This window comes from Aethalodelphis obliquidens, unplaced genomic scaffold (assembly GCF_003676395.1).
Source record: "Aethalodelphis obliquidens isolate GAN/ISIS:26980383/991018 unplaced genomic scaffold, ASM367639v1 scaffold31, whole genome shotgun sequence".
Taxonomy (NCBI): Eukaryota; Metazoa; Chordata; class Mammalia; order Artiodactyla; family Delphinidae; genus Aethalodelphis; species Aethalodelphis obliquidens.
The window spans coordinates 7,162,117-7,185,957 of record NW_020837975.1 but is presented as its reverse complement, the minus strand read 5'-3'; the positions used below and the strand labels follow the sequence as shown (position 1 = coordinate 7,185,957).

The following is a 23,841-nucleotide window of genomic DNA, read 5'->3' as shown; positions in this document are numbered from 1 at the left end:
CTGAGGCCAGCATGCCTAGAGCCCACGCTCCACAACAAGAAAAGCCACCCAATGAGAAGCCTGCGCACTGCAACGAAGAGTAGCCCCTACTCACAACAACTAGAGAAAGCCCACCCACGGCAATGAAGACCCAACGCAGCCAGAAACAAAAAATAAATAAATTTATTTAAAAACATATATATATTACTTTCCTCCTGGAGTATCTCTTTTATCAGTCAGGTAGGTTCAGCTGCATGTAACAGAAAACTCAAGATAATGTATGACCTTAATAAAAAAGATGTTTACTTCTCTTCCAGGTAAAAGAAGTTTAAGGTAGAAGTACGTGGCAGCTCTTCAATCTTTAGGACCTATGCTCCTTCTATCTTGCTAACACCATCCTTAGTTGCCAATTCATGGTCCAAGATGTTGCTTGCATTTCAAGCAAACATCATATCCACATTCCTGTCAACAGAAAAGAGAAAGGGCAGAAAAAAAAGGCATGTTCTCTCCTGCCACATGGCCTCCCCTAGTTACGAGCTGTGGGAAATGTGCTACCACCCATTGCCGATGGTCATGCATACTGATAAAAATTAGGCATCCTCTTATTAAAGATACTAAGAGATACTGGGGTAGGCAATTAGTAATGTCTAACTGCCACTCTAGGCTCTATTGTTATTCTTTTTGTCCTCCTCGCATGCTTCTCTCTCTAGCAGAGCCCTGAGAGATAAAAGGGATGATGAGTGGGAAAATACAGCATTTGAGTGTAGAGGTAAAATTCTTTGTCCTACTTTTTAATTCTATATTCTTTCAACAAGCATCCCCAGAAAGTACTAGGATGTGATGTACAGGCAAAGAGGAGGGGGGAAGGATTAAGAGACCTGTTTCTCAGGGTCATTGTGAAAGCTAAGTACTTACAAAGGGCTTTGAGATCTTGGCCTCCTGTGCTGAGTTCAAAGTCGCATCATCATATGAGGACGTAAGTCACCTTATGGGCTTTTCTTTTTCAAGAATGTGAAACCAGTTTGCCTTTATTTTTTGGCTGTGCCACACAGCATGTGGGATCTTAGTTCCCCAAGCAGGGATTGAACCCACACGCCCTGCAACGGGAGCTCGGAATCTTAACCACTGGACCGCCAGGGAAGTCCCCTTATGGGCTTTTCTTAATTGGCAGCTGGGGAAAGATACTTATTCAAAAGGAACAAGTATGGAGAACTTGGACAATCACCTGGTAGGTGATCAAAATTACTGTTACCAATGAGGGGCGGATGCCCGTGTGCCTGCCTACAGATGTGATATTCCAGGGATGCAACTGAGGACATGTACCAAACTGTAATCATGAGGAAACATCAGGCAAACCCAAAATGAGAAATGAGGAACATCCTATTAAACAAAAGCCGGTGAAATAATCAGTGTCATAAAAGACAAAAGAGAGGCTGAGGAATTGTTCTAGATTAAAAGGAGACTAAGGAGACGTGACAAAAAATTAATGTACATGATTCCAGAGAGGATTCTCTACAGGAAAGGGGAAAAAAATACAAGGACAATGTTGGATCAGTGGGGCAAAAATGAAACATGGTTGGTAGATTAAATTTTTTTTTTTTTTTGCATTACACTGGCCTCTCACTGTTGTGGCCTCTCCCGTTGTGCAGCACAGGCTCCGGACGCGCAGGCCCAGCAGCCATGGCTCACGGGCCCAGCCGCTCTGCGGCATGTGGGATCCTCCCGGACCAGGGCACGAACCTGTGTCCCCTGCATCAGCAGGTGGACTCTCAACCACTGCGCCACCAGGGAAGCCCTAGATTAAATTATTGAATCAAGGTTGATAACTAAACCACAGTTGTATAAGAGAATATACTTATTCTTAGGAAATACACACTTAAATATTTATGGTAAAGGGTATGATACAAGCAATTTACTCTCAAAAAGTTCAGAATAAAAAAGAATGTATATATATGGAGAGAGAGAGAGCACAAGCACAAATGATAAAGCAAATGAGGTGAAATGCTAACAGGTAACAAAAGGTGATGGGTGATTCTGATTAAAGGGTATATAAGTGTTCTTTATGCAGTTCTTAAACTTTTCTGTAAGTTTGAAATCTACCACCCTGACCCTTAAAGAGCAAGAACAATAAGGATCATTCGGACTTTTTTATTCCTGCACTTGTCTGATGAACTATTCTAGATGCTGAATTTGATCCTGTGCCAGAAAGTCTAACCTTTAAATTTTCAATTGGCAGGGAAAGAAATGTCTTCAATTAGTTAACGTTTATTAAGGTTTTCATGTAAAACAATATACCAGGCAAGCCTTTGGGACACTTCTGTCAGAGGAACAAGTATGGAGAATTTGGACAATCAACTGGTAGGTGATCAAAATTACTAGAGTAAATAGTAATTTACTGAATAAATTACTATTAGTAATAGTGATTTAGTATTAGTAGATAGTAATTTACTAACACTAATTTACTAATAAATTACCTTAGCAAAATTAGTAAGGTAGGCCAGGCTTTTTTCTTCTGTTCACCAAGTGAAAGATACCATCTGACCGAAGCTATGTAATTGGGACAAGCACTTAATCATCACTGGACTTTTTCCATACAGGATGACCAAGTTAGCCTGTGGTTCTATGCAAGGATCCCATTTCTCATGCAGCCTGGAATCAAGAGGCCTGGCATGCTGACAAAACCATTAAAGCCATGCAGTAGACATGATGACAGCTTGGACTTTTTTTTATACAGCAGGTTCTTATTAGTTATCCATTTTATACATATTCATGTATATATGTCAATCCCAATCTCCCAAATCAACCCACCACCACCCCCCTGCCACCACTTTCCCCCCTTGGCGTCCATACGTTTGTTCTCTACATCTGTGTCTCTATCTCTATTTCTGCCCTGCAAGCCAGTTCATCTGTACCATTTTTCTAGATTCCACATACATGCGTTAATACACGGTATTTGTTTTTCTCTTTCTGACTTACTTCACTCCATGACAGTCTCTAGGTCCATCCACGTCTCTACAAATGACCCAATTTCGTTCCTTTTTATGGCTGAGTAATATTCCATTGTATATATGTACCACATCTTCTTTATCTGTTTGTCTGTCAATGGGCATTTAGGTTGCTTCCATGACCTGGCTATTGTAAATAGTGCTGCAATGAACACTGGGGTGCATGTGTCTTTTTGAATTATGGTGTTCTCTGGGTATATGCCAAGTAGTGGGATTGCTGGGTCATATCGTAACTCTATTCTTAGTTTTTTAAGGAACCTCCATGACAGTCTGGACTTTAACTATACTTCCCATGGTTTTGGATCATGGCCCATAGGAAAGGAAGCAAATGTTACCCCACATCAACACTAACTTCTTCAATTCTTGGTATCTAGTAGTAGTCTGGTTTGTACCTATACAAATGCTCACATTACAGTTGACTCATATTTTAGAATTAAAACCAGATGTCTAAAGGCATAAATCAATAGCAGTAAGTTTATCTTCTTTATAGCCTCTTACAAAGGAAATGTCTTATGATCATTCATTATAATAATAGTTTGCCCTAGAAAGAGTTAATAAACAAAATAAAAAGAACCTTCCTTAGAACTATTTATTCCTACTTTTGTTCACTGTAGTTAAAACTTGTTAAACTTTTAAGTCATCATATTGTTTTTCTGAAGCTATGTAAAACACTTTCTTCAAAGACTAGAAATGTTTCTAGGGTGGATATTCAACCTTAAAAACATACTGTGGAAAAAGCTTCCTTTTAGGAAAACCTGGGTTGTTTTCTGTGTATCCACAGGCTCTTTACCCTGAGCCTCAGAGCTATACAAAACAGAAACTTGCTGAGTCATATATAAGCTGGCTTGGCAGTTTCCCCTAACAAACCCTTAAGTCTGCAGAAGATTTTAAAAACAAATCTGAGCTATAAAAGTCATATAAACTATCAATTTCTGAGACTTAAGTCCTCCTTAAAAAGATGTGACAATAAAAAACTAAAAGGCAACAAGTAGTCCTGGCAAAAGCTCAGACTAGTAAGTTGACTCAGCTCCTACAGAGGCTGGGCATAAAGATCTCACTGTAAGGATATCTATTTCTAACCTCTTGTTTACCTAGATGTGGTGATTTATTTGCCTAAATTAGCTTCTCTTCAAAATATTCATGAGTTTCTAGGAAAAAAAAGTAATCTACCCATTGTCATTTTAATTTCTAGCTACAAATCTTTTCAAAATTATAGACACATACATAGAGTTATACTCTTTTTATTTTTTTTTTAAATTTATTTATGTGGTTGGGCCGGGTCTTAGTTGCAGCAGGCGGGCTCCTTAGTTGTGGCAATGCGAACTCTTAGTTGCAGCATGCATGTGGGATCTAGTTCCCTGACCAGGGATGGAACCCGGGCCCCCTGCATTGGGAGCTCGGAGTCTTAACCACTGCGCCACCAGGGAAGTCCCCAGAGTTACAATCTTGAGTAAAATAGATCCTAAGACAGAGTTTGCCAAACCCACTAATAATAATCAAAATTTCCTAGGGAGCTTTCCCAAAATGCAAATTTCCTAACCCTAAACCAGATATATAGAATCAAAATCTGGCATCTTTATTTTGGAAAAGGTCCTCCATAATTCTGATCACCAGGCCAGGTTGTAAACTGCTGGTTTAGGGCACCCTCTAACCATCACTATAACAATAACCTCAGATGGGAAAGGTGGCTTCTTTTGTTTTTTTTTAAATAGCTAATGATTCAAAATCCAAAAGATACAAAAAGGTGGCAAACCTTTCTCCTTCATCCCTGTCCCCCAGTCACCCATTTACTCTTCATGGGCAACCAATATCTCCAGCTGCTGATCTGCCCTTCCAGAGATCCTTTAAGCACACACAGGCACATACAGGTACCTCCTTTACAAAAGGATAGCAGCAAACAATACATTGTTATGTGAACAAACCAAAGTGCAGGGCAATGTGTATCTCGGAGTTCTTTCCCCATCAGTATAGAACTTCCTTATTCTGTTTCAACAAGCATGGTACATGCCACTTCGTGGATGTAACGTACTTGATAAACCAGTCCCCTTTCACTGGACACCTATGTGATTTCCAGTCTCTTGCTATAACGCATAATCTTGTACACAAGTCACTTCATACATGTGCAAGTCTATCTGTAGGATAAATTCCTAGACATAGAAACACTATGTCAAAGGATACAAGTATTGTAATTCTGAGCGATGCTGCCAAATTGCCCTCCCCAGAGGTTATACAATTTTCACTCCTACCTGTAGTATGAAATAGTTTAGATTTTACACTGAGCTGAATATGAACAGTGGCGATGGCTTACTTTCTAGATGCCTCCCTGAAAATATCCTCCTTTTAAAGCCTAGTAACAAATAACATTCTGCAAACACCTTCTGCACCATGAAAATCTGCATAGTTTTCTCATTACTAATAGAACATTTTCTGACTATTTGAAGTCCAAGAAAAAGAGGAGCTGAGTGAAAGGAGGTTAAGGCAATTCTTGCTGCTGTTAGCTGACACGCACTCACCGTGAAGCCTTTTTCCCTACTTTAGCATAAAAGAATTAAAATTTTCCACTCACTACACAAAGTATTATTAATGTGAAAAATTAACCAGGTGCTGTTTATTATTTTAATCAACAAAAGCTCTACAAGTGTTGGATTTACCAGTTTTTGCACAAGAGAACTTTACTAAATAAAGACAAGGTGCCCAAAGGGACCCACTCTACAGCTAAGGGAAAATAATGTCATACAGAGGGCATGCTGAAGAAAGAATGAGCTAGAGAAACACAATTGGACTCTCCTTTATAATACAAAAAGAATACAGAAGGGAGAAAAAAGGGAACACATTTTTAACTAAAAGAATTGACAATTTTATTTTCACATTTCACAATACAAATGAAAATTGCTTTTTCTGTCCCACCACTCCCCTCCAAAACTACTCTTTGATAGGAAGGGGGAGCAAGTCTTCCTTGTCATCCTGTTAGAAAACATCCCGAGTCACAGCACCATGATCTCCTGGTGAAGTAATATAAAACTGATATAAAGAGGTTCCCCAATCTCCTTATCTGTCTGGTCGAGTCATTCCTGGCCGGGTGGGCACCATCATGGGACGGGCAGGAGGTCTCATCATTGGGGGCCCAGGCATCATTGGCATGTGGCCTCCCATAGGTGGCCTCATTCCAGGAGCTGCAGGTAAAACAAAGAAAAGGAAAAAAGACAGTCAAAAATACTACTTAGGAGAGCTTGATGGGACTTCAATTAAAGACAAAAAAGTAGCCCCCCCCTGCAAAATGCTGGAAAAAAGACATACTTGACAGAAGAAATGCAACAAATTCATCACATCTGTAAATTACTTAGACATTCTCAAACAAAAAACAAAAAGGTCAACACAAGAACCATATGGGAATCATGATCTAATGATACTAAGGGGGAAACTATTAATAGACTGCTTTCCAGAAATCACCAGGGACTAGTTCCCTAAATTGACCTTTTTTCTCACTCAGGGAAATTCACAACTAAGTCACATGTTAGTCAGCTCTTTTAATCAGTTCTATCCACCATATAACCAGGAGCTATTTCATGAAGGTACACAGGCACGGAGGACAATCTTACCACTAAGCGTTTGTTCGGAGTTGTAGGAAAGGTGAGCAGGAGGCCCATGCTGAGAACCTGTTAGTAACCATACTTAGCTCAAGTCAAGAAAAATAATAGGCAATAATGTGATTTATAACAATTAGCACACACACACAAATTTGATTTTTCTAATACATTTCAGAAACTATTAATGAGTTTTTTTTAAGTGTCCCATCAATACACCAGCCAAATAAATGAGTCAGGGAAGGGAGGGCAAGCAGACAGGTGAGGGTTGGGGAGGAATACAGGCAGCTTCACGGGAGTGGTAATGTTCTACTTCCTCAGCTGGGTGGTGGGTTCATGGTATTAATTGTATTACTACGCCTTATAATTTTCATGTTACATATCTTCTTTTTAAATATCAAATTTTACCTAATTATTTATTTTCAACTAAATCATTTTGATTAAAGGCTTGCAATAAATGCTTCAAAAGAAAACTATATTTAAAGTTGAATATAGCCTTATCACAAAAAGTAAAACACAAGGGTATGCAAAAACACAAAATCCAACAGGTACAGAATTGAATTTCAACAGAAACAGAAAATACTAAAACTTCTAAATATCTTATTAAAAAATCCCTCCATAACATAACCTGTATTCAGCATTTCTTAGAAGAAACTGATCTAGACCAAAGACTGAAAATGACTCCCCTGAAAACTTTTTCTTTGGTCTCCATAATGCCTTAAATCTTAATTAGTTGTCAACATTGGCAATTAATATGTCTTGTTACTAATAAGTAATTCTAGACTTCTTTTTTCATCTTTTTAATGTGGAAATGTTCAAACATACACAAGCATAGAAAAAAAGAATATAATGAACATCCATGTACCCATCAACCAGCTTAAACAATTATCCACCCGAGGGCAACCTTGTTTTATCTTATCCTCACACATTCTTATCCTTGCCCACCCCCCAGCTACTCAGTTACTTTAATGCAAATCCCATAATTTTATTATTTTATGCTGGCTAAAAACTACAACAACAACAACAACAAAATACTCGGGCAAATTGGCAACACTAAGCCTGTATTCTCAAATGTCAACCATAGGTTGACCCTGAGTTCTAGAAGGCTTCTTTGCATGTGACAAGCATTCCCCCCGATTCACATCCCTAACCCCTCTAGGGATGTGAATCTGTGATCCCAATTTAAGAATGCAAAAGACATCTGAATCACTTAGATTGTGTTTTGGATTCACAAGCCAGTAAAGCAGGAATTCTCTTTATCTAAACTCTCCCACCCCTAAATGATACCCACAGCAAGCATACTGAATGTTTCTGGCCAGGAAGCTACTCTAATGCCTTTGCACCTTGTCTTACCAGTTGAGTTGTAGGCTTCTTATGTCAGTTGTATTTACTCTAATTACATAATTTAATTATTCTGCAAACTGATGAAATAAGAATGTAGAAAAAGAACGATTTCTATAAAAACTAAGCTGATAATAAGAAAGTCTCAGGCAAATCATCCCCCAAAAGTACTCACAAATTTGGTAAGCGAAACGATCATAAAAAATAGAAACTAAATTGCCTCACAAGGTCTCTAACCACTTCAAAGAAAATGAAACTGAGGTTGGTAAAGGACGCATTATGAGTATGGCTTTCTGGTTTATGCAAGAAATATATGGTGTTCCAGTCAGTAGACTCATTCTCAAAGCAAAGGCCCTGACCATGTATCAGAAAACTCTGCAAATTAATGTACATTTATGTTTATGTTAAAATAAAATGTTTGAGGCATAAGTTTTTCCCCCTTCCTGAATAAAAGACTAACTACCAGGCCTAAGGCCTTTTTCATAAATACTAATTAACCTAGTTAACCTGCAAGATTAAATCAGCAATAGGCGGTAGCTCTGCTCCAAATCAAAACCAAGAAAAGCAGCAGCACAAATACATATCTACCATTCTCCGCATTATAAATGGCCAAAAGTCAGGAGGGGGTGAGGAAACAGGAGGGACAGAGGAGAAGGAAAAAAGAGGCAGTCTTATCCTGCTTTCAGTTGCACAAGGTCTTTGGATACCATCCAATTACACTGATAAACCAAGTATTTCTTTTTATCATTATAGATTCACCAAATGTAATTTGTTGCAATACATTTAGACAGCTAATTAAGAATTCTATTTAAATGGAAAGCTAAAACACAATGGAGCATCCAAGAAGGAAAGAGATTCAAACTTACCAGGTCCCACTGGCATCATCCCAGGAGGAGGAGGGCCCATCATTGGCATCATAGGAGGGCCCCCCATGTGGGGTGCTGGCATCATCCCAGGGCGAGGAGGACCCGCTGAAATAAAGAATGGGGCCTGAGGCTGAGATATGCCTGTATATTAACATTTTCTCTTCTCAGTGAAATAGGGCCTCATGATCTGGCCCAAATTCTGGCCCAAATAGTTCTGTAACTTCTTATGGTTTCTTTTATAACAGCAGATTCACAAAAATCAGCGGGCTACAAAACTTTAGTTACATTATGACTAAAAAACAAGAACAAGCCTGCCTAGACAGAAGTGTAAAATAAAGATAAGTTTCTCAGGGCTTCCCTGGTGGCGCAGTGGTTGAGAGTCCGCCTGCCGATGCAGGGGACACGGGTTCATGCCCCGGACCGGGAAGATCCCACATGCTGCAGAGTGGCTGGGCCCGTGAGCCATGGCCGCTGAGCCTGTGCGTCCAGAGCCTGTGCTCCGCAACAGGAGAGGCCACAACAGTGAGAGGCCCGCGTACAGCAAAAAAAAAAAAAAAAAGTTTCCCAGGTTAAAAAGATTCCAACAGTTTAAATTTTTAAAAGAAGGGTATTATCCCCCTGATGAACTTAAGCCACAAGTACCTAATTTCAAATCTTTTTTTTTTTTCCAATCAAAACTATGTTTAAGAGAGTCTTTGGAAATACGAAAATGTTTCCGCACAGATATTCCTGAACAATAACAATCTGGAACAACTCAGATGTCCAACAATAAGCAAATGGTGAGACTGATTATGTACATTCATACCACTGACTATTCTACCATTAAAAATAATGGAGTTGAGTGCCAGCCAGTCAGGATAGAGTAGGAGAGCAAGCCTGTGATCCTGATCAGGTCCCAGGATGGCAGGATTCCAAGGAGGGTTTGGTGGGTCACTAGTGGTCTACCTGCATTAGTGTGCAACTATTATAAACAGCCTACTTCTCTGTGTTTATATCCATGATAATTTACAGGACTGAGTTTAGGTCTCTGAGTTCAATTTTAATCTGAACCCTTCCAGGAGGGCCAAAGAACTTATGGCCTAGTTGCTCAATGTCCTCCTGTCTGTCATGCAGAAACAACAAACCTTCCCAGAGAGTAGAGTCCTTTGATCCACTCCTCTTTTAACTATGCAATTTTTGTCTCTCACAGGTGTATATATATTGGTTTTAGATGAGTTACAAGGTTGGGAGAGAGACTGAGGAGTTTATCAGCTACATCAGTCCTCCAGTGTTGCATTCATAGCAGTAAACAACTCAGCAGCAATACCTCTTTATACATCAGCTCATCTAATCACAGGTACATTCTGAGCTTTCCATTGACTCTATCTCAGACCCATTTGAGATGCCACAAATATAATACCCTAATAATAAGGTAATCAGAAGGTAACTCTAAAGATATTTCAGAAATTATACCACTGAAGTTGTTTTCTATTACTGCCTATGTATTCATTTAATGAACATTTGAAAGCCAACTGTGAGATAATCTAACAAAATCAAGGGTAATCTGCCCAGTTACACCCCTTAAGATAAAAACTTTATAAACTTACGGAGACTGGGGGGAGGTGGAATCATTGCCCCTGCAGGAGGAGGGGCAGAGAATGGAGTAGGAGGTATCTTTCCTTGTTGGAATGCAGCAGCTTTGGAGAGTGAGGAAAAAAACAACAAACAGTGAATGAGAATTCAGCAACCCATTTATTTACTAAAATAAGCACTTTCTTTTAAATTTTTAACAGTCCCATATTTCACTCTAAAAAGCATTCATCTAAGATTACTACATCATGGTCTCCACAGTTTTTAAATCAACTTTACGTACTCACAAGCTAAAACTGCAATTAATTGGTTTACTGATCTGGGTTTTTTAACCTGTTTTTATTTCATCAGCATTCCTATGGATGAATTAACTATGAGAGACTAGTTAACTACGAGTGAAAACCTCCCACCTATAAATGTCTTACCAAAGAGCAGCAGTCATCTTTAATCTGTACATGTATTTTACACTCAATTCAAGCTGCTCATAGTTTTGTTTGAAAAATGTGTGATAACTGCCCAGAGGCCAGGCTTTGTAAAATTTCAATCCTTCCTATATATGCTTTCCTCCATCAAAACAGTACACCATTTTGGTTTACCTGTTTTGAAATTAATGCACTGAGGTAAGAGATGTAAAAGAAACAAAGATTTCAAAGCAAGAGGTTGCTCCGAAGGAGATTATGATCTTGAAAAATGTCCAATAAAATTATCTTTTAATTTTTCTTTCAGACAATATGAGGCACAAATGAAAACAAAAGAAATTGAAGATTGTTTATATTTGGTTTGGGAAAGAAGTCATACATAAATACTAAAATACACACTCATAAAGTCTATTCCTGAATTTGTTAGCCCTTCCCAATTCAGTGCAGCCTGCAGCCCAGACACTCCCTCGTTCCACTCCAACCCCACAAGTGCAAAGGAGATCAAATTACTCAAGTAGATCACTGGTAATTCATGAGAACCAGATCCAAAAAATGACCTAGAGTAGAGATTTATGAACAGCTATCATATTCCTCCAAACAGAGCCTGTGCTCTCTAAGGGATCACATCCCCCAGCAAAAGCCTTTTCCAATCAAAAGTCACCTCCCACACGTTGTGTAGGACAGCCTGTAAAGGCTGAAGAGGGAGCGGCTAAGTAGCGGACTCAACATCAACATAACCCTGAACATGATGAGGTATGCCCCCAAGGGCTTGCTTCTTATCCTTTAAAAGTCCTCCATCAAAAACATTTACTCATCTTAAGTTATTCGGCTGAGCACAAAAAATAACAAACATAATGCTAACCTTTAATGCAAGAAACTTCCAACATCTTTACAAATAGAGGAGAACATGATTACATTATATTTTTTTCCCAAATGAAATGAGACAATGTCTGAGATTTGCTCCTTAATAATCCAGGAGGGGAAAGGGAGTAGATTGCCTCAACAAGGGGCAATTCTGTCCCCTTGGGAACACCGGGCAATGTGTGATGATATTTTTAGTCACAACTGGGCATTGCTATTGGCATCTAGCAGGTATAGGCCAGGGTTGCTGAACAGTCTACAATGCACAGGACAGCCCCCAACAAAGAATTATCAGGCCCCAAATATAAATAGTGCTAAGTTTGATAACTTTAGTATAAATGAAACAAGACTGCCGCAGCAGAGTGATGCGGGTGTGGCAGCCATGGGAGGTTTACTCTCTAAAGTTCTCCTTCTATTTTGCTTAAAATTTTCCATGATAGTTTTGCTTTTTTTAAAAAAAAATAAAATCACACCACAATCAAAGCCCACATTTGCCTGCCAGTTCTGGGTACAATGAATGATCAGGAAAGGCCACGTTTCAAATACACCAGGATGATCTAACATAAAAATGCAGTATCTCTTTCTGTCAGTGCCTTGGACCCAACTATCCTAAACAACAAAAATGTTCTTAATTAAATAAAAAGAGTATGGCATGTATGGCAGTGGTCCAAAACATACCCAAACTATTCTGTCACATCAGTTACTTCCTTTGTGACCAGTTATCTTTGCCAGGACAACAAAGAATAAAAGTGTCTCAAACTCTTCAAAGAGAGCTACAAACTCACCCCCACCTTTTCCTATTACAACCAGAAAACAGATCTAAAAACCATGGCTCACTACAAAGGAGGTTCTGCATAAATGTGCTACAAAATCTGGTCCACATCAATAGTGAAATATTAGGCAACTCATTCTTCTCTGCCCAAATTCCCAGTCTAATCAATACCTGATTGCTCTAACCTCAAGAATTAATATTAATGTTTTCCTATATCCCTGGGAAACCAATGACCTTCCACTTCTTTGATTCAGCACATCAGAATGCTCCTATTTATCATTCAGAATGAGTTGCTTCTGTGAAAAACAACAGAGACAGGGACGAGAAAGAATGGAACCATTCTACCACATCAGAACAAGAGACTGAAACGCACTTGTTTTGTCAATCAGGCTCTGAGCCTGCTCTTCCATCCATTTCTGATAGTAGTCTTTCACATTCTCTTTGTGTTTCCTACCACTGCAGTGTGTCTTTCTCACAGATGGCTGTAAAACAAAAGGTTGTATCAGTCAGAGAAACAAATATCCAAAACCAGAAAATTTTTAAAGCCCTACCTTTTAATAGGTAGCCTGGCTACCTCTAGCAGCCTTAGCTGGTGCCAAAGCATCACTTAAAAACATTATCCAGCAACGTACTGTGGTAATTTACCTACTGTATTTATTATCTAAACCAGGGGTCAGAAAACTATGGCCCATGGGTCACCCACCTGATTTTGTGGAAAAAAAGTACTGGAACACAGTGGTGTTCATTTGTTTATGTATAGTCTATGTCTTGTCTCTACAACAGCAGAGTTGAGCAGTTGCAACAAAGACTGTTTGGTCCACAAACCCAAAATAATTACAAGCTGGCATTTGAAGAAAAAGTTTACAATCCACTGATCGAGAAAACAATATCATATAATGCCCTTTCTTAGGCCATTCTACAGCAAAATAATATAGCTTACATACATTTAAATAACACTGTTTATGGGAGTATATTCTTTTGAAGGACCATGGGTCTAGAAAACAGACTCCATGTGAATAACACACAAACCTTTGTCTCTAGCCCAATAATCCTTTTGTTCTTTCTTTAACAGTTTTATTGAGGTAAAACTGACATAAGATAAACTCCACACACTTAACCTTTTGGTTTTTTAAGTTAACATTTATTTAACTCTTACTACATGCCAGACACCATGCTATGTACTTTACAAGGAGTGCCTCAATCTCTATAGAAATCACATGTGCATGGTACAGTGGAATACTAATCAGAAAGAACGAATCACTGATACATGCAATACGGACAAATCTCAAAAACGTGCTGAGCAAAAGAAATCAGAAACACAAAGAGTATATAAGGATCCATTCATATGAAGTTTAAAACCAGTAATAATGATCTTTAGTCATAAACACCAGATCAGTCAGTGCCAGGGGTGCAGGGGACTGATTGCAAAACAACACAAGGAACTTTCTGGAGTGATGGAAATGTTCTATATTTTGATGCATACATGAAGTTGTAATCATTTGACAAGTCATCAAACTGTACACTTAAAATGTGTGCATTTAATTGAATATAAATTATAATTCAATACAATTGATTTTAAAAATCACAAGGTTGGACTTCCCTGGTGGTGCAGTGGTTAAGAATCCACCTGCCAATGCAGGGGACATGGGTTCCATCCCTGGCCCAGAAGATCCCACATGCCGCAGAGCAACTAAGCTGGTGCGTTACAACTACTGAGCCTGTGTTCTAGAGCCCGCGAGCCAGAACTACTGAGCCCGCAAGCTGCAACTACTGAAGCCCGTGCGCCTAGAGCTCGTGCTCTGCAACAAGAGAACCCACCGCAACAAGAAGCCTGAGCACTGCAACAAAGAGTAGGCCCTGCTCACCACAACTAGAGAACAAATGCCTGCACACAGCAACGAAGACCCAATGCAGCCAAAAATAAAATTAATTAATTAATTAATAAAAAAATAAAAATCACAAGGTTATTGGGACTTCCCTCGTGGTCCAGTGGTTAAGACTCCACACTCCCAATGCAGGCAGCCTGGGTTCGATCCCTGGTCAGGGAAGTAGATCCCACATGCCGCAACTAAGAGTTTGCATGCCACAACTAAAGATCCCACATGCCACAACCAAGACCCGGCAAAGCCAAATAAATAAATTTTTTTTTAATCACTAGTATGTATAAAATAGATAACATGAGAACCTGCTCTATAGCCACTCTACTTCACTTCGCTGTACAGTAGAAACTAACACAACATCGTAAAACAACTATACCCCAATTAAAAAAAAAGTTAAAAAAATTTTTAAAAATAAAATGTTTGGTTCTACTGGAAAAAAAAAAAGAAATTAAAAAGAAATCATCCACTGCATGCAACTCAATTGTCAGGAAGGACATTTGAATTTTTTTTTAATTTATTTATCTATTTTTGGCTGCATTGGGTCTTTGTCACTGTGCGCAGCTTTCTCTAGTTGCGGTGAGCGGGGGCTACTCTTCGTTGCAGTGTGCGGGCTTCTCATTGCGGTGGCTTCTCCTGTTGTGGAGCACGGGCTCTAGGCACATGGGTTCAGTAGTTGTGGCTCGTGGGCTCTAGAGCACAGGCTCACTAGTTGTGACGCACGGGTTTAGTTCTTCCGCGGCATGTGGGATCTGCTGGACCAGGGCTTGAACCTGTGTCCCTTGCATTGGTAGGTGGATTCTTAACCACTGCACCACCAGGGAAGCCCCAGGACATTTGAATTTTCACAGAAGAAAAATAAGAAAATAAACCCTTTACCTACTTAAAAAGAAAAAAAATCACAAGGTTATTATCTTCTGTTTATGCTTAAAGACTTGTCTCAAAACACATAGATGGTAAGCAGCAAACTAAGGCCTGGAATCCAGATCTCATTCAGATGCTCCTCACAGCTGCCTTCCTCCCTCCTAAGTCTCTTCACGTGACTGCTTCAGCAGCAGCATATACGACCAACGTCGTGTGAGCAAAACTGTCTTTTTTATGGTCTGTATCTCAAAATACTGTTCCCTGTCACCCAACCACTGCTTACACTAATACCACAATGATGCCTTAAGCCTAATAACAAAATCATGCCTAAGAACCAGCAAAACCTCAAAAGTTAGAGCACTGAATGTTTTATACATTCATACTGAACGTTTTATACATTTCGAAGTCCACCACAGGTACTGCTTCAATCACTATGGAAACTTCCTATTTTCACAAGGTATCATGTTAGAACAGCAGTATTACAAGGATTCCTGACATTTCTCATAAAGAGATATTTATTATAAAGAGAGACTTTTCCATTCTCTGAATTCCAGCATTACCAAGATGAGTGAGTATATGACAATATAGCACTGGAAAAGGGTAGAAAGGCATAGCCGCCCATACTAACAACTTCAAAAAATTATGACTAGGGGTTTGAACTAGAGAGGGGGTTAGGGACACAAAACCAAAACAAAACAGAAAGATGGGGGATCTATAGGCAAGCTACTACCACTACCAACTTACTGGAGGAGTCTCCTCCAGGACAATCTATAATAATATTTAGAACTATTATTTCTTCAAGAGGAACCACCCTACTTACATGTTCCACAAATCTATTAATGCTGAACTACATCTAACCATGTGTTAGAAAGAATTCCAAATGAAGTGACAACAGAGGAATTATTGGCTAGGTTCTTGCATCTATTCAAGATGACATCATAATCGAATTCTAATTTCATCAGGTCTCTGCAGAGGCAGCAAAGTAGAGAGCTGCAATTCTGAAGGTATGGCTCACAGACACCACTCAAAGTGAAAGACAGACCAGTGAATTTTAATGTTAAAAGAGCGTATGACATGGTTTCAGATTCCACACTGCAACTAGCCATGTGCTGAGTTTTCGTGCAATAATATAAAGTAATAAAGAATATCCACGATTGTCTAAAACTGCTATTAAAGTACTCCCATATCCATGTGAGGATGGATTCATCATATACTTCAACCAAAACATAGTGCAACAGATTTGAAGTAGAAGATGAGAATCTGCCAGCTTCCATTAAGTCAGATGTTACACAGGATTCCAAAAATGTTAAAATGCCATTCTTCGTACTTAATTTTTTTGTTTTGGAAAATAGCTATTTTTCACTTTTAAAGTGTTATTTGTATTACAAGTAAAAAGTCTGTTATCATTACCTTTAAATGAATTAATAAGCATTTTTTAAGTTTAAGTTTTAACTTCAAATACAGCAAATTTTAATGGACATAACCCACCTTTTTTTCTCTTTTTGAATAATCCAGTAATTTTTAAGAGTGTAAAGGGACCATGAAACAAAAAAAGTTTGAGAGCTGCTGGCATAGAAGCTCTGGAGTTAGACTGCCTAGATTCATCTTCCAGCTCTATACAACTTACTGGTTTTGTAACATCCAGTCAGTTATTTATCCACACTGCCTCAGTTTCCCCCTTTGTAAAATGGGAGATAACACCAACCTCATAGGATTAACATGAGCATTAAACAAAATGATACATGGAAAGCATTTGGAACGCTGCCTGACATACAATAAATATTCAATCTTAGTCGCTATTATTTGTTAAGCAGTTTTTAATCAAATCAAAGTATTCGGTTTAAAATTTAGGCATTTCTTTCCAATTTAATCAGTCAAACATTTAAGAGCCTTGACACAACGAAATATTTGAACTTCAGAACGTTTTCCTAGAATTTTTACTTGTCATATAAATTTTTTTCATCTTTAAACTTGCTAAAGCTTTATTATTTCGGGTCTCCACTGAAAACACTGACTGATGGAAGACTAGCAACTTTGAATTATGAAGACAGTTACAGGAAGAGTGGAAAAACAAACACCCCAAAGTATTTTCTCCAAGCATTAGCCCTTAAACCTTAGCAAGATGAAATGCACAAATTACAAAATTTTTAAAAATCTAATTTAGGGAGTTCCCTGGTGGCCTAGCAGTTAGGATTCCGGGCTTTCACTGCTGTGGCCTGGGTTCAACCCCTGGTCATTGAACTGAGATCCCACAAGCCGCACGGTACAGCCAAAAATAAAAAGCCTAATTTATTACATATAAGGCTTTTCTTAGGTTTCCTTTTGTTAAAAAAATAACTTTATTGGGCTATAATTCACAGATAATTCAATTTACAAATTTTAAGTGTACAATTCAATGGGTGTTCGGTATATTCACAGAGTTGGGCAATCATCACTACAATCAATTTTTTTTAAATTATAGTTGATTTACAAATATTATATTAGTTTCAGGTGTAAAAGACAGTGATTCAATATTTTTGTAGATTATGCTCCGTTTAAAGTTACAAAATAATGGCTATATTTCCCCTGTGCTGTACAATTAGCTATTTATACACAGTAGTTTATACCTCTTAATCCCATACCTCTATTTTGCCCCTCTCCAATTCCCTTTCCTCACTGGTAACCACTAGTTTGTTCTCTAAATCAATGAGTCTGTTTCTGTTTTGTTATATACATTCGTTTGTTTTATTTTTTTAGATTCCACATACACGTGATAACACAGAGTATTTTTCTCTGACTTATTTCACTAAGCATGATACTCTCTAGGTCCATTCATGTTGTTGCAAATGGTAGACATATACGGTTTTTTGAAGCTGAAAAGAAACACTACTTACAGAGTCATGGGTGAGGTATGTATCGCAGTAGTCACAATAAAACCTGGAAAGAGAAGGAAAGTAGAGAAAGAGAAAATGACAACCCGTTAATAGATGCCCATCCACCGAGGTGCTGTTTATTGAAGGTAAAATAGAAAATAAAATAAAGTAAAAGACCTATTCACGATGAGAAGACATCAAACAGAGCGTTCTGACACAAGCCAAGCTTTTGGGTTGCCTTACGGAGAGTCGACCTCCACACTCCTAAAGAGGTATCTAGAAATCCGGGTCTCCCTTCCTCCCCCAGACCCTCTCGCTCCCCCAGAGGCTCGTGGAGCCAGAACCCGCTCTGTGCTCCCCCGCAGGGCCACAATCAGTGATCGAGACCGCGAACACCCCCATATTCAGGGCCCCACTCACTTAGGCATGTCGCTCGTCAGGCCTTTGGCAACTCCGTTCCGCGCCGCCCGGAAGTGACGCGCACAGTGAGCGCCGACGCGACGGAAGCGATGAGTCAAATGCGACTGCAGAAGCCCCACCCTGTCATCCAATCCGCCAGCTGCGCTGCGCCTGCTGTACGGCTTTGTCGGCGGAGCGAGAGGCGGGGCTTGTCCTGCTCCTTCCTTCACCTAGAGGAGTGTGGGAAGGGGGAGTATCAAGTGTCCCTGCGAGCTTCAATGCACGCACTTGTGGCCGCGATTTTCGATGCTCCTAGAAGCATGTCATTCATGCTTTCTTTCGACAGTTATCTAATGAGCGTCTGGTATGTGCCAGGCACAGCTATAAATGCTAAGAAGCCAGCAGTGAACAAAACAGACAAAAATCCTTGCTTTCTTGGAGTTGACATTCGAGTTGGGGAAGACAAATACAGTAATAAAGTCAGTATGTAGTGGGTTAGATGGAGCCAAGTGCTATGGGGAGGGAGGGAATGTAGCATGGAAGAAGGGAGTTCAAATTTAAATAAAACAGAAAGCTTGCTGAGAAAGTGATGACTGAGAAATGATAGGTTTCTTAAAGCAAGAAGGCCAGGCGCAAGCCATTTTACATAGTGTCTCTTTTTTTGAGACTCATTAACCACTGGAGGTGGCAGAATCCCCAGTTTCAAATCTCGTGGCTGCTTCCTAGCTGTGCTGCATGTGCAAGTTATTTAATCTTTCTGACTCTGTTTACTCATCTGAAAAATATGAATAATAGTTCTTACTTGTAGGCTTTGAGGAAGAATTAGATGCGAAAATGGTTGTAAAGCTTTCAGTGCAATGTCTGTACACACTAAGCCGTCCACAAATGGTAGTTATGGTTCCACAAGAGGAAACTGTTAGAAGAAACTTGTCCAGGGAGTTCCCTGGTGGCCTAGGGGTTAGGATTCCAGGTGAGAAATGGAGTATTTCCTACCATATCAGTAAACAAAGGATGTCACACTCATCAGCAATTGCAGCCCCCACTGTTGTGAGCTAGTGAGCCCTGAGGGAACTGAGGAAGGAAAAAATACCTGCCATCTAGCAGCCATCAGATTGCATTCACTCCCTACGGTGAGCCCTGAGGAAACTCAGGATGTGAAAACACAGGCCCCCAGATAGCTGATGTGCATAGCAGATGAAAGATTTCAGTGAGCCCAGACTCTTGCATCTTCCCATACACAGAAAAGCGCTAAATTCCTTTACTTGGAATATCTGATTTTCTTTAATTAACAATAATCTTTTGATGTTCAGACTACCTGCCCTTTGTTGCAAAACTGCTATATAACCTAGCTCCCTGCCTTGCCTCCTCCGAACAGTTCTCTCAGGGTTACTTGAAATGCTGCCTCCCGGGCTTAAATTCCTAAAAATTCCAGCTGAATAAAACATAACTCTCAACTTTTAGGTTGTGAATATTTTTTAAGTTGACACAGGGTTTCACAGTTGTGGCCCAGGTTCAATCCCTGATCAGGGAACTAAGATCCAATAGCTGCAGGGCAAGGCCAAAAAAAAAAAAGGTAACTTGTCCACAGGGATAACCCATTCTGGCAACAAGGCCAAACTTCCAGCCTGGTGTATCAGACTCCAAAATGGCCTGACCCCTCTTTCAGAAAAGGGAAATAGGACTTCCCTGGTGGCGCAGTGGTTGAGAGTCCGCCTGCCGATGCAGGGGACACAGGTTCGTGCCCGGGTTCAGGAGGATCCCACATGCCTCGGAGCAGCTGGGCCCGTGAGCCATGGCCGCTGAGCCTGAGTGTCCAGAGCCTGTGCTCTGCAACAGGAGAGGCCACAACAGTGAGAGGCCCACGTACCGCAAAAAAAAAAAAAAAAAAAAAGAAAGAAAAAAATGAAAAGGGAAATAGTGTTGGGAACTGGGGAGGAGGAGCTTTTGCTTCTTTTGTTCCATATTCTCTGATGGTGGAGTTGCAACCAAAATAATAAAACCTGGTGCTTTATTGGAATATTTACTATGTCCTAGTGAGACTGGAGATAGATGGGCCCCAGGCTGAACAGTGTGGACAGAAACTCCATAAAAGCAGGATGATGGAGGAAGCTGGGCCCTGCCCAGATAAGAGATAAAAGACCAGATATTCCTCATTCTCGAAGTCAAGGAGACCTTCTTGACTACACATGCACAGAAAGGCTCCTTGGAGATCAAAAAGGGAGGGGGTGCCACCTCATAGTAAGTGATGCCAACTACCCATAGGCCTCTTCACTAGAATCCATCTTGGCTAAGAGGTGCGCACGCACACAGGGAAGGACCCTGAGATATACCAAATGTGGACTCAGAACCAGGCAAAGCAAGATGATTGGACAAAGGAAACCCAGAAGAAATGCCCCATAAAAGTGATTCAAACTGCCACGAGCATGTGGCTCTCTCTCTCTGAGCCCGCCCGAGTGTCTATCCACACGTACTGTACTCTTTTTCCTTGTAATAAACACTTTACTTGCTTCACTACTTTCAATCTCTATGTGGAAATTCGTATCTTCATAGCTGATGGGTCACGGCCTTGTCACTGGCCACTGGTCCCTGGTGGTCTAGTGGCTAGGATTCAGTGCTCTCACTGCTGCTGCCCGACCTCAATATCTGGCCAGGAACCGAAATCCTGCTTCAAGCCACTGTAGGCCAAGGCCACCCTAGATCACTAGGTACTTTTGTCAACTGACAAAAAAATGCACAGGGACTTCCCTGGTGGCACAGTGGTTAAGAATCCACCTGCCAATGCAGAGGACACGGGTTCAATCCCTGGTCCAGGAAGATCCCACATGCCGTGGAGCAACTAAGCTCGTGTGCCACAACTACTGAGCCTGTGCTCTAGAACCCGTGAGCCACAACTACTGAGCCCGTGTGCTGCAACTACTGAAGCCCACGTGCCTAGAGCCCGTGCTCCACAATGAGAAAAGCCACTGCAATGAGAAGCCCGCGCACCGCAACGATGAGTAGCCCCTGCTCACCGCAACTAGAGAAAGCCCGTGCGCAGCAACGAAGACCCAACACAGTCATAAATAAATAAATAAATAAAATAAATTAAAAAAAAATAAATGTGAACCTCGGGGCTTCCCTGGTGGCGCAGTGGTTGAGAGTCCGCCTGCCTATGCAGGGGACACGGGTTCTTGCCCCGGTCCGGGAAGATCCCACATGCCGCGGAGTGGCTGGGCCCGTGAGCCATGGCCGTTGAGCCTGCGCGTCCGGAGTCTGTGCTCCGCAATGGGAGGGGCCAGAGCAGTGAGAGGCCCGCATACCGCAAAAAAAAAAAAAAAAGAAAAAGAATCCACCTGCCAATGCAGGGGACACGGGTTCGAGCCCTGGTCCGGGGAGATCCCACATGCCTCAGAGCAACGAAGCCCACGCGCCACAACTAATGAAGCCCACATGCCTAGAGCCCATGCTACGCAACAAGAGAAGCCACTGCAATGAGAAGCTCCTGCACCGCAACAAGGAGTAGCTCCTGCTTGCCACAACTAGAGAAAGCCCATGTGCAGCAACTAAGACCAAATGCAGCAAAATAAATAAATAAGTAAATAAATAAAGTTATATTAAAAACAAGGTGTTGGGTATAACATGTAAAAAGGTCCTACAAAACAATAATGAAATGACTATCGACTCAGTAGAAAAGTACAAATGGAAACTAAATGTAAATGTCTTTTAAACATATGGAAAGATACTCATCCTCATTCATAATAAAATTAATTCTAATTGAGTCACTCAGATACCTTTTATTACTTACTGGATTGGTAAAAAACCAAATGATTGAAAACTCTTAGAATAGGCATGAATATGGGTAAACAGGAATTATCATACATTACCAGCATATATAAATTGGAACAATTCCTACTGAGGGCAATTTGGCAGTGTCTACCAAAATCCCATATGTATATACCCTTTGACTAAGCATAGGAATTTATCCTACAGTTTTAGTTGCAGGTGTGCAAAATGATGTATATACAAGGTTTTTCACTGAAGCAGTGTTTGAAAGATAGAACAAAAATCTGAAAAGTTAAATGTCTATCAACAAGGCCCTAGTTGAATAAATTGTAAGACACCATAGTGGAATACTATGCAGCTATAGAAAAGAATGAGAAATATCTTTGTGTGATATGGAAATCTCTCCAAGACATATTGCTGTTTGAAAAAAAGCAAGATGCCAAGCAATGTTAATAGTAGATATCATTTCTATAAAAAAGGAGGGAGATACTATGTATTTGTATTATCTTGTAAATGCATTAACAATCTCTTAAAGGAGATGCAAGAAACTAGTAACTGGTTATCTGTTGTGAAAGGTAAAGGTGGGAAAGATATACTTCATGGTATTTTTTCAAAACTTTGGTATTCAAACTTAATTAATTAAAAAAATTAAGTACAATTTTTTTTGCTGTTTCACTTATTTATGTATTTATTTTTATTCAAACAGAAAGTCACAAAAATTACCATCATCCTCACCAGTTCACTCAGTCCCATGTAATTAATTTTTTTTATCTTGATCTTTTGTTAGCACTTTTATGAATTCATCAGTTTTCCATTAGAATTCTGAAAATGCTTATTCATTTAATTCAGCAGTATAGTCAGTTACCAGAAACCTGTACTTGTCAGTCTTTTCCATGAATTCCTTGAAGATGAAACTCTTTTATAGGAACATTTTTGCAAAAGCATCAGAGTACACCCAGGCTGTCTGTAAATGACAAAGACTTGTAAATGACAAAAGACTTAGAAATGACCACGGTTAAAGATTTGATGAAAGTTCATAATAATGCAATTGACAAGGAAATTTAGTTATTTCTGAGATATACATTTTAAAATAATAACTACAGTTATGACTTATAACATTATACCAGAACATACAAGATTTTTAGGAATTTCATGTAATGTCTGAAACATTTATATTAACATATTTCCATACAAATAACCCAAAGAAAGTGTAGTATTAGTTTTTTTTTTAATTTTTGAATTTTATTTTATTTACTTTTTTATACAGCAGGTTCTTACTAGTCATGAATTTTATACACATCAGTGAATACATGTCAACTCCAATCACCCAATTCATCACACCACCATCCCCACCCCCTCACGGCTTTCCCCCCTTGGTGTCCATACGTTTGCTCTCTACATCTGTGTCTCAACTTCTGCCCTGCAAACCCGTTCATCTGTACCATTTTTCTAGATTCCACATATATGCGTTAATATACGATATTTGTTTTTCTCTTTCTGGCTTACTTCACTCTGTATGACAGTCTCTGATCTATCCACATCTCAACAAATGACCCAATTTCGTTCCTTTTTATGGCTGAGTAATATTCCATTGTATATATGTATCACATCTTCTTTATCCATTCGTCTGTCGATGGGCATTTAGGTTGCTTCCATGGCCTGGCTATTGTAAATAGTGCTGCAATGAACAT

The 23,841-nt window shown here is 39.8% G+C and overlaps 1 protein-coding gene across 1 annotated transcript; it reads right to left on the bottom strand.

Moving 5' to 3' along the window:
• Positions 1 to 5,756: 5,756 nt before the first annotated feature.
• On the bottom strand, positions 5,757 to 18,519 carry SNRPC (small nuclear ribonucleoprotein polypeptide C). The gene is made up of 6 exons (XM_027127015.1): positions 18,410 to 18,519; positions 18,011 to 18,053; positions 12,770 to 12,878; positions 10,362 to 10,451; positions 8,776 to 8,880; positions 5,757 to 6,157 (listed from the first exon to the last, which is right to left on the bottom strand). Exons 1-6 carry the CDS (start codon positions 18,415 to 18,417, stop codon positions 6,033 to 6,035), a joined length of 480 nt encoding a protein of 159 aa, XP_026982816.1. The 5' UTR covers positions 18,418 to 18,519; the 3' UTR covers positions 5,757 to 6,032.
• Between the last annotated feature and the right edge of the window lie 5,322 nt (positions 18,520 to 23,841).

Bases quoted from the DNA above. Each gene is read 5' to 3' on its own strand.
- SNRPC (XM_027127015.1), bottom strand. The intron at 10,452-12,769 runs GTGCGTTTCAGT...CACTCTCCAAAG, and splicing joins GAGCCTGATTGACAAAACAA to CTGCTGCATTCCAACAAGGA. The intron at 8,881-10,361 runs GTAAGTTTATAA...TCTTTATTTCAG, and splicing joins TCCACCTCCCCCCAGTCTCC to CGGGTCCTCCTCGCCCTGGG.